Below are 10484 nucleotides of genomic sequence, written 5' to 3' on the forward strand. Positions count from 1 at the left end.
AAGGGGTGAGAATGCCAGAAATTGGGGTTCAGGGACACAGAAGAGTTACCAAGCACCAGCTACCTTCCGGTTTTGCGACAGATGTTCAAATGCAGTGCTTAAAACAACACACATTTATTATCTCAGGACAGTTCTAGAGGCCAAAAGTCCCAAGAGGTCATACTTGGTCATACAAAGCTAAAATCCCGGTGTCAGCAGAGCCGCCTTTCTTCCGGAGGCCGCAGGGGAACATCTGTGTCTACCTCGTCCTGCTTCTGGAGGCGGCCCACACCCCCCGGCTTACGGCCCCCTACACATTGCTCTGACCTGAGCTGCTGTCCGCTTGTCTCCTCTGACCACGTCTCCTGCCTCCCTCTCGTATAGTTAAGGACCCTTGTGCTGACATCGGGCCCACCTGGATAATCCAGGAAAACCACCCATCTCAAGGTCCTTATAATCACATCTGCAAAGTCACGGGTTCCAGGGCTTAGGACCTGAACATCTTTGTGGGGGAGGGGTATTAGTCTGCCTGCCGTGCACACCGCCCCCGCCGTGACTCTAGGGATGGGGTGTTCCATCCTTGTCTTCATTCAGCAGATAAGGGACTGGGGAGGACAGAGGTTCTATAACTTGCCCAGGGCCACACAGCTAACGAGGGGCAGAGCTGGGATTCAAACCTAAGGCTGTCGAGCTCCAAGCCTTCTTATCTGCGGTGAAGGACAGGAGACTGGCTGCAATGGCGGAGGCCCCGGGGCCCGGCAGCTCTGGGACCTGGCTGACAGTAGGGAGTTTCCTGGGTAGACGGTGAAGGGCATATTTCTGTCCTGGGTCTATACATCCAGAGCCCTGAGTGCAAAGTTCAGCCCTGCCTCTCACTTGCTGAGAGACCAGAGACCCAGAGCAAATTCGGTCCCCACCCTCCAGTTTCCTCATCTGTAGGATGGTAGGGAGGGGAGAGGCCGGAGTAGTTGATCTCACAGTCCTCTCGGCTTGGGCCTCCACAGCTCCTGTGACTCAGGGCCCATCAGGGAGCTGGGGCTGGAGGTGCTGGGCCTTCCAGGAGACCCCTCGCAGAGCGGCGCTGCAAACACCACTGAGCACACGGCACTTTGCACTTATTTACACGACTCCCCGGGTCCTCCAACAGCCCAGGCCATTGTTGTCTCCATTTTACTGATAGGAAACCAAGGCTCAGAGAGATGACATAACTGGCCCGAGATCCTCCTCCAGGATTTTGCAGATGGGAGGCGAAATGAAGTGAGTAACCAACCAGGTCTCCTGCGGCCTTCTTCTGCAGAGGTCCTTCCCCCGCCCCGCTCCTGCACCGGGGACCCCTAAAGCCTGGTCTCCACTCTCACTGTGTGCGCCCACATGTAAACACCGACAGTGCAAAGATACATGGATTCACTTAAGTGACTGCCCTTTGTTCTGACATGATGCCCTTTCGTGACGTTAAAAAAAGATCATTTCTTCTGTGAAGTGCTGCTCACGGGAGACGGGTGGGTTTGGGGGGGGATGGGGAGACCATGGGTAACGTTTTTACATGACAAAATCAAAAGCTGGCAACTCCGTGTTGGTCTCCAGAATTTGTTTTGAAATGTCAGAGGTCCCGGAAATCTCAGTCTGGGAGCCCCGAAGCCCTCTCCACTCTGCCCAGGCCACTCCATGGCCCCACAGTCCCCTTCGGGTGAGCATAAGGCTTTGGGAGGTCTGGGAGAGCCTGGAGAAAGGTCTGCTGACCTGATGGGACAAAAGAGGCCACAGGGGGTTGGGGGGAAGACGGTCTGCTGCCTTTGGAGGGGAAGGCCAGGGTGGGGGCAAAGCGATCTCCCTGGAATGCAAGGGGGCGGTGGGGGAGGACATCTCCCAAGGGGAGGAGTCCCAGCCATCCCTGGCCGGCCAGTGTCTCTTGCTTCCGGCCGCACTGGCATGGCGGACAATGGCGGGCATGCATCCCCCCTAGGAGAAGCGATGGGTGCAGATGACCCCGACCCTGAGGGCCTGCAAGCCTGCACCCACCCCCTCTGGCCCCCGCCTGAACCCTTGATCCCTGGCCCTGCAGCCCCCGCAGCTTCCTGTTTGCCCACTCTATTTGTCCGGCCCTGGGGACAGAGCTGATCCTTGAACTCTAAGTTCCACATGGCCAGGACCGGGGAGCCTTAGCAAGGCCTGGGCTGGGCTTATCAGCCTCCCAGCCCAGCCCCTGCCTGGAGACATAAATAGGCTGGGAGAGCGGGCGGCTCAGAGACTGCTAGAGTCCTCGAGGTAAGTGCGGCTGCCTGCTCCCCGGCTCCGGGCATCGGAGGCCGAGGCTCTGGGGTGTAGGCTCTAGTCTCTGCCCCATGCCGGGGCTCTGGGTACCGAGACCCTCTCCCACTCTGTGCCCTGCCTCCTCCACCCCTGGCTGAGTGGCGGGGCCGGGCGGGGGGAGCCCTGGGCTCCTCACACTAGAGGCCTGACCCACTCAGCCGGGACCCTCCTCTCCTCCAGGTCACCCACGTCCCTCCAGGATGAAAGCGGTGGTGCTGACCTTGGCCGTGCTGTTCCTCACGGGTAGGTACCCCCCAACCTAGGAAGCCAACCATGGGGAGGGGGGGCTTCTCCTTAAGTCCCTGTGGGCCACCCTCCTGGGCCCAGGGAACAGGATTTCTCACTCATTCCCTTGCCCCTGCCTCCAAACCTGGCATTTCAGCTCTGAGCCCAGTCCGGAGCTGGCCTGATCTGGGTCTCTCCTCTCACCTCCAGGGAGCCAGGCTCGGCATTTCTGGCAGCAAGATGAACCCCAGTCACCTTGGGATCGAGTGAAGGATTTAGCCACCGTGTATGTGGACGTAGTCAAAGACGGCGGCAGAGACTATGTGGCCCAGTTTGAAGCCTCCGCCTTGGGAAAACAGCTGAAGTATGGACCCAACTTGGGGCCGGGGCACCGGGGGCGCTGGGGGACAGGGGCAGGGGTGGCCGGTCCTGCCGGGCAGAGAGGCCTGTGGGAAGATGTAGCCAGACTGGCCAAATCCCCACCTGCTATTTCCTGGGCCCCAAAGAAGGCCTGGAAAAATCCAGAATGGGATCCCCAAGCAGGAATGAGATCCCGCAAATAACCAGCATCTCAGAACCCATTTTAGGGAGGATAAGATCTGTAGCACCCTAGCGAGGGGCTGCCGGGTCAGCAATCACAGCACCACCATCTGCTTGTGAGTGCGGCAAGCCCCTTCCCGTTCTTAGCTCCCGCCTCCTCTCCTGGCCAGCGACAGGGATGGCCGTCTCCAGACAGGAGGATGGACTCCAAGGATAGTGACGAGGTCTTTAAGGCCCAGCTTTGGGGACAGACAAGACAGGGCACCCCACCCAGCTCTGTCTCTCCTAGCTCCTCAGTCCATCCGAACCGTGGGACCCGGCGGTGGTGTGTGCGCGGGAGGCTGTCCTGGGGGAGGAGGTGTGTGGGGAAAGCGAGGCAGGGCTCCGGCCCCCCGGGGTTGATGCCCAGCAGGGACAGGTACTGCTCGGGCCTCACCGCAGACGGGCCGGGGCGCCGGGCCCGCAGCTCCGGGGCTGTCCGGGGTGCCGGGGAGGCCACCCCTGAGCCCCTCGCTCGCCCCTTCAGCCTGAAACTCCTGGACAACTGGGACACCTTGAGCAGCACGGTGGCCAAGCTGCGCGAACAGATCGGCCCGGTCACCCAGGAGTTCTGGGATAACCTGGAAAAGGAGACAGAGGTGCTGCGGCAGGAGATGAACAAGGATCTGGAGGAGGTGAAGAAGAAGGTGCAGCCCTACCTGGACGAGTTCCAGAGTAAGTGGCACGAGGAGGTGGAGCTGTACCGCCAGAAGGTGGCGCCGCTGGGCGCGGAGCTGCGCGAGGGCGCGCGCCAGAAGCTGCAGGAGCTGCAGGAGAAGCTGAGCCCGCTGGGCGAGGAGCTGCGAGACCGCGCGCGCACCCACGTGGACGCGCTGCGCGCGCAGCTGGCCCCCTACAGCGACCAGCTGCGGGAGCGCCTGGCCGCCCGGCTGCAGGCGCTCAAGGAGGGCGGCGGCGCCGCCCTGGCCGAGTACCACGCCAAGGCCAGCGAGCAGCTGAGCGCGCTCAGAGAGAAGGCCAAGCCCGCGCTAGAGGACCTCCGCCAGGGCCTGCTGCCCCTACTGGAGAGCTTCAGGACCAGCCTGCTGGCCGCCGTCGAAGAGGCCACCAAGAAGCTGAACGCCCAGTGACGCGCCCCGGACCCGAGGGACCCCTCCCGGGGCTCCCCTTTCCGTCCATCGGGTTCTTAGAATAAACGTTTCCAAAGCGGGATGTCTGTGTTTTGAAGCTTCAGTTATGATTTTTAAACAATAAAATGTGCTCCGAAAACTGTAAATTCTTCTTTGGGCGGATGGGAGTGGGTGCGGGCCGGAGGAGGGACATCCCTGGGACAGCCCCGGGGGCGGGAGGGGGCGGGGCACCAGGGCCTTTGGCCAGAGGACAGGACTTCCCTGCCGATTTTGCAGCGGGAGCCCATCAGTCGGAACCTGGGCCCCTGAGGGCCTTCATTCAGAGTCGCAGACCTGCGAGGCCCGGCTGCTAGGAGGGAGGTAGTGTGTGGAGCCCCCTTCCCAAGGAGGCCTAAACAGAAAGGAATAAGAGAGGATCAGGCGAGGGGACAGACGATGCAATGCTAAATGCCCTGCAAGAGGCTCAAATGAGAACGGCAGCCCTGTCTGAGGAAGGTCAGGAAACAGGGCTCTCTTCCCCCGGTGTGTCCCCCAGGCTCCCCTAGGCCAGGCCAGGAATCTCTGGCAGCCCTCTGGTTTGGGGCCAGCTGGGGTGGGCCTCAACGAGCCACTGGGGCTGGAAGGATGGGGGCAGGCTCATACGAAGAGCTTGGCCTTTGCTCCTTCCTCCTTTAGTAATTCAAAAAATGAAGAAACAGATGCTTCCCTTTTCTTTTTTTTACAAGGGCAGCATGCCACTCCTCACAGTCCTGCCCTTTCGAGAAAAGGCTGATGTTTCCTCCCGCTCAGCTGTGTCAGCCAGCCATCCCACCCCTGGGGCTCCAAGCCCGAGTCGGAACAATAATCCCCATCTCTTCCAGGTAACCAGCCCATTTTTTATTTCCAAGATGCATTCATATCTGTCATCCCACTGCGTCCTTCCCCAAATCCTGGCCACACCGCCACCACATCCACGGCTCAGAGGAGAAAGCTGAAGCTTGAAGTCACTCGCCAAGCAAGGCTGAAGAGCAGGATGGGCTGAGTTGCCCCTTCCAGACCCATCCTGGATCTTTTTTTAAAAAAGCGTGTGGCCAGGCACTCAAGTTCACATGGCTGTGCACACAGGCATGCCCGTTCTCAAACAGACACCCCTCTCCACACTCAGGTACACGCACCCCCATGTGCGTGTACGTGGCTTCACGGATCAGAGACCTGGACAGTGCGCTGATGGAGCATGTTCCCCCAACAGGGCCTTTGGTGCCCTGCCCCTCCCCCAAACACCAGTGTGTCTTAAAAACTCTTGGATAAAGTTTGTCGTTCCTAACCATCCGGAGACGCAGTGGGTGTCAAGGCGAGATTTGGGTGAGAACACTGTCCAGGTGTGGGTCCTGGGATCCCTGGCCCAGTTGGGCCAGAAGAGAAGCCCAGGTGGATTTCCAAAGACAGCAGATGTCTCCAAGTGGGACTAGATGTGCTGATGCCCCCCAGATCTGCCAAGGAGCCCTCTGGCTCCCAGCGTCCGAGTAACTGAGTTTTTTCGGTGTCAGCTGAGCAGAATAGGAGCAACTAACCTGGGCTTGAGGCCCCGCTCTGTCGTTGGCAGACTCCGTGACATTGGGCAAGGGCTTTTCATCTTTCAGTTTTATCTCTGGAAGAGCGAGGGCCTGCTCAAGTAGTCTGTGGTTCTGAGACTCCCTGACGTGAACATCTGTTGGCTGGTGGGGACACAAGGCAAACAGCCTCTGTTGGGTAACTTTGGGTTTTTTCTTAGCTTCTGGAACCCTGGAATCCCCCCTCCCCTACTCTGATTCTGGTCCCAGGGGGAATTCAGCTCAGCCTATAGCCACAAAGATGACCAGGTGTTGTGCACAGTCTTATTTCATTCATTCATTCAACAGATCTGCAGTGGAGGTGGTATTGTTGCATCCACTTTACAGATAAGAAACTGAGGCTGATATAAAATGAGGCGGCCAAGCCCAGAGTCTGGTTGTATCTTACTCCAACCTCTCCCCATTCAAGTCTGGCTGAGAGGGCCCGGGGCCTGGGTCCCACAGGTCAGCTCAGGCAGCCTGGCCCATTTCCACGTCCCAACATACATGGCACGCATGGGACACCCATCCCACTCACGGCAGCTTCTCATCCAGCTTTATTGGGAGGACAACAAGCTTGGGGGTGGGCCAGGTCTGGGGTGGGGTGGGAGGTGAGAATGCTGTCACTTTCAAGTGACTTTCGGGGCTGCCCAAGGAGCTGGCAGGGTGGATGGGTAGGAAGAGTTGGGCTGTCGAGGTCTCAGGAGGCATCAGAGGCTGGAGTTGGTTGGACCTCAGAAGCTGAATCCCAGAACCCAGAGAACTTGCCCTTAAACGTGCTCCAGTAGTCTTTCAGGGAACTGAAGCCATCGGTCATCCAGTCCCTGGGGGTTAAATCAGTAAGGGGAAGCAATGGAGGTGGGGCTGAGAGCTCATCTGCCTCTCCCCCGACCCTCTCAACCTCACCCAGCAACGCCCCTGAGACCTCCAGCAGGGACCCTTTCAGCTGCCAGCCCAGGCAGAAGAGATGCTGAAGGGGGTGATGGGACCCTAGCATAAGTCCAGCCTGTTTCTCCGGGTCGGGGCAGAACTTGGTGCCGCCCTGGGTCTGAGGCAAGCTGGACAGGAGTGACTGAGTGGGAGATGTGGAAGGTCCCGGCTGTCAGTCTCTTCCAGGCGAATGAGGCCCACTAGAGTTGCACAACCTGGTGGCTCTGAGTGGGGTGGGGCAGAGGGACGCAGTCTCTCGTTTGGACAATCAACAGAGCATAAATAAGCTGTGTGATCTGGGGCGAGTCATTTAACGTCTCTGAACCTCGATTTTCTCATCTGCAAAATGGCAAATATAATACCCACTCCACAGCCAGTTCTGAGGGCTATGAGAGTCTGAATGCCTCAGCTACGGAACTGCTGGCTGACTCCCGGGGGGGGGGGGGGCGTGGAGGTGGGAAAGGGTGCTGGGAGAAGAGAGGACTAGAAGGCAGGGCAGGGTGGGAGAGGAAGGATGGATTCTGCTGGACACCGGCCCCAGGGCAGGGCTTGGCGCAAGGCAGAAACACACTCACACACACACACACACCAGCCGAAATTGGGTTGGGTGGAGCCTCCATGCCAACCCCCACCAGTAAAGCAAATGGCAGCAAGAGCTAACGTGGCCTTCCTCGGAGCCTTGCAGGGTGCCTAAAGGAGCAAGGAGGGCCCTCAGAGGGAGAGGAGAGGCCAGGAGGAGGAAGGAAGGATGCAGGCCCACCTCCGCCACCTCTCCCCCGGCAGCCCACGAAAGCCCTGTGCGGGACCGGCTCATAGAGCAGAGAGCCCGGAGGCTAGGAGAGGCGCAGGTCCTGGGAGAGCCACAGCCCACTACCAGGGCCCTCCTGAGTCAGGGGCAGGAACTGACACCAAGCAGGGAGACGTGGGGGCATACCTGGCCCGCTGGGCCACCTGGGACTCCTGCACGCTGGTCAGCGTGTCCTGGGCGGTCTTGGTGGCGTGCTGCATGTATCCCTGCATAAGGCCCAGTAGGGAGGGGTCCTCTTCCTCCTGAGCTCCTGCCAGGAGAGCAGAGCTGAGTGGGATGGGTCGCCTCTGGGGAACCCTTGGCTTCTGCCTAGCCACCCACCAGGGCCCGGGATCCTCAAGCCATCCCCAAGGGTCCTCCAGGCAGACGGCCGCCCCCGCCCCAGCCCTAGCCCAGTCCCCGCGAGCTGCTTACGGGCAGAGGCCAGGAGCACCAGGAGGGCAGTGACGAGGAGGACCCGGGGCTGCATGGCGCCTTTGTTCCTGCAGGGAAGCGTCCTGTGAGGGGTACCTTAGCCCCCTCCCCCACCTCTGGACCCTCCCCGGGGGAAGTGGTGTGGCCCCAACAGTAGGTCCTGAGCTGGGTCAAGCCAGGGGGAGAAAGGGCCCGCTGTCAGCTAATGCGGGAGATGAAGGGCTTTCAGCCTCCGGGGCCTCCAGAGCCAGACTGAGGGAGAGCGAGGGCCACAAGGGAGAGAGCAGAAAACCCACCAGACCAGGAATCAGGACACCTGAGTTCTGGCCTGGTTCCTGCCACTGGCATGCTGGGTGACTTGGGGTAGATCTCTGCCCCTGTCCAGGCCCAGTTTTCCTGTCTGGGGCAGGACGGGGCTCTAAGGCTCCTTGTGGGGCTAAACATGCAGAATGAGGGCAAAGTGTGCCCACTGGGAGCCAGTTCCAGTCCCAGCTGCACCACTACACTCTTTGTAGCTTTGGGCAGGTGTCCTGCCTTCCATGAGCCTCGGTTTCCCCCCAGCATGCAATCGGAGGTGGGGGCTGCTTCCCCAGCCCCGCGGCCCTCTTCGCCCCAGCCGGCTCTTCTCCAGACTGTGCTGTGGCTGGTCTGGGCAGGGACCCTCCTCGGCCCCTCTCCATGCTGCTCTCCTCTTGCCCTCACCCTCCTCCTCCCCAGGGGCCGTTACCTGGAGCCGACGCCTGGGATGGACTGAGCAGGCAGACAAGAGGGCTCTGACCCGTTTTATATCGTCCTCAGGGCCGGGGGCACGGAGGGCTCGGTGAGCCGGGCAAAGGTCACCTGCTGATCGGTCTAGCCCAGGGCCCAAGGCAGGCTGCCCAGATGCAGCCAGGCCTGCTGGGAGAGTTGGGAAATCTCTGGGTCCCCCCTGTGCCCACCCTGCTCTCCTGCTGCCCTGCAGCCCAGAGGGGCTCGGGCACTGGGGAGACCCCATTTCCTCCAAGCAGCCCGGCTCCCCGGGAGAGGCTGGTGATAGGGGAAAGGGATTAGGGCACAAGCCCTCTGGGCCCACCTCAGCCCTTCACACGTGGCTTGCGGGTCCCTCCCCGCCCCCAGCCCCCTTGCCCTGCAAACCGCCTGGAAGGGGTGGGGCTGAACTGAGACGGTGATGGGCTCCTTCAGGCTTGGGAACAACTCAGTGTTGGGGTGGGGTGTATAGAGTGAGGTCACAGAAGACCTACGCGTAGAGGCTTGTGTGGGGAGGGCGAAGCAGTGGGGATTACACAGTCCCCTCCATAGCATCTGCGCCTCTGCCCTTGGGTCCCGGGTGCTGCTCACCCAGGAGCCTCCCCGAGCTGAGCCCAGGGCAGGGGTTGGTGGGAGAATAGCAAAGCCTGCTTGGAGCCCAAGGCCTTTGTCCCGCCCTTCCTCCCCTCCTCCTCCCCCCTGCCCTCTGGACCCACAGATAATATCCCCTGGGGCAGGAGCCCCGGCTCAAGGCTGAGGCCTCTGGCTGGGATTGATTTCCAGCACTGAGCACCTCTCACGTTGGGTCTTGGTTTCCTTAGCTTTGAAATGGCAGCCCTTATGGCCCCCTGGCTGGGCGGGGAGCTGGAAAGGAGCAAGGCGGCAGTGCAGCCAGTCTGGTAGGGAATGGGTGAGGAGGAGCTCTGCGGGGCGCATCCGGGAGAGGCCTCCGGGCTTTCTTGGGGTGAGGTGTCCCTGGGCCCGCACTAGGAGCCTCAGCCTGGCTAGCAGGATCGGGGAGGCTAAGACTTTGGAGTCAAGAAATCCTAGGTTTAAACGATGCCTTTGACACTGACTCATATGACCCAGGGCCGGAGACCTAACATCTCAGAGCCTCAATTTTCCTCCCTTGAAAAAGGGGATAGAACGCCGATATGCCAAGAGTTGTGGTGCAAAGTAAATGAGATAAGTCCAAAGGAACTGGTGTGTGGAGGGGGCTTGATAAATCTCTCTTCCTCCCAAACACCTTGTCCATCCCCAGACAGCGTAGTCTGAAGGCAGGGGGAGCCCCCAAGGTAGAAATAGGGCTTTTGGCAGGCAGCCATCTTCTCCGGAAGAAACAACTAACCTGACAATATGAAATCAAAGGCCCAAGAAAGTGGCCTGGCTCCACCCTCAGAATTCTTTTATTATTGACTGAGACTTGAAGTTTCTCCGTTAGAAAGTCATTCCTTTGACTTAGATCTTGTATTCTGTTAAAATGCAAATAGATTCCTGTGAAGTAGATACTAATAACCCCATTTTGTAGGTAAGAAACCTAAGACTTATGGGGCTGAGATGTACCCAAGTACACAAAGCTCATCACTGGTAGAGCAGGGAACCAGGATCCAGGTCTTCGAATACCTACACTGGTACCAATCAGCTTGGGGATATGAGACCCTCGGGGATTTATCAGTCACTCATACACCTCTTCCTGAGCAGAATTTAGGGATGGGGTGGGGGAGAAAAGGAAGCCGATTTGGTCACTGAAGGATCTGAGCACTGGGGCGGGCAGAGAGCTACTGTGCCCGTGTCACTCTTCTGTTCTGGCCTGTCCCTCAGCCCCAGAGGTGA

At 59.6% G+C, this 10484-nt stretch overlaps 2 protein-coding genes across 3 annotated transcripts; one reads left to right on the plus strand and one right to left on the minus strand.

Moving 5' to 3' along the window:
• The first annotated feature begins 2489 nt into the window (after window positions 1-2489).
• APOA1 (apolipoprotein A1) lies at window positions 2490-4184 on the plus strand. Of its 2 annotated transcripts, XM_088017923.1 has the most exons (4): window positions 2490-2532; window positions 2725-2878; window positions 3581-3806; window positions 3852-4184. In XM_088017923.1, exons 1-4 carry the CDS (start codon window positions 2490-2492, stop codon window positions 4182-4184), a joined length of 756 nt encoding a protein of 251 aa, XP_087874049.1. The 2 variants fall into 2 exon arrangements, with proteins under 2 accessions (XP_087874049.1, XP_027961612.1); XM_028105811.2 differs by having other exon boundaries at window positions 3581-4184.
• Window positions 4185-6452: 2268 nt separating this feature from the next.
• Window positions 6453-7959, minus strand: APOC3 (apolipoprotein C3). The gene is made up of 3 exons (XM_028105885.2): window positions 7905-7959; window positions 7617-7740; window positions 6453-6576 (listed from the first exon to the last, which is right to left on the minus strand). Exons 1-3 carry the CDS (start codon window positions 7957-7959, stop codon window positions 6453-6455), a joined length of 303 nt encoding a protein of 100 aa, XP_027961686.2.
• Window positions 7960-10484: the final 2525 nt, after the last annotated feature.

This window comes from Eumetopias jubatus, unplaced genomic scaffold (assembly GCF_037043125.1).
Source record: "Eumetopias jubatus isolate StellerSeaLion01/CBP00866 unplaced genomic scaffold, mEumJub1_p1.0 scaffold_13, whole genome shotgun sequence".
NCBI classification, from domain to species: domain Eukaryota; kingdom Metazoa; phylum Chordata; class Mammalia; order Carnivora; family Otariidae; genus Eumetopias; species Eumetopias jubatus.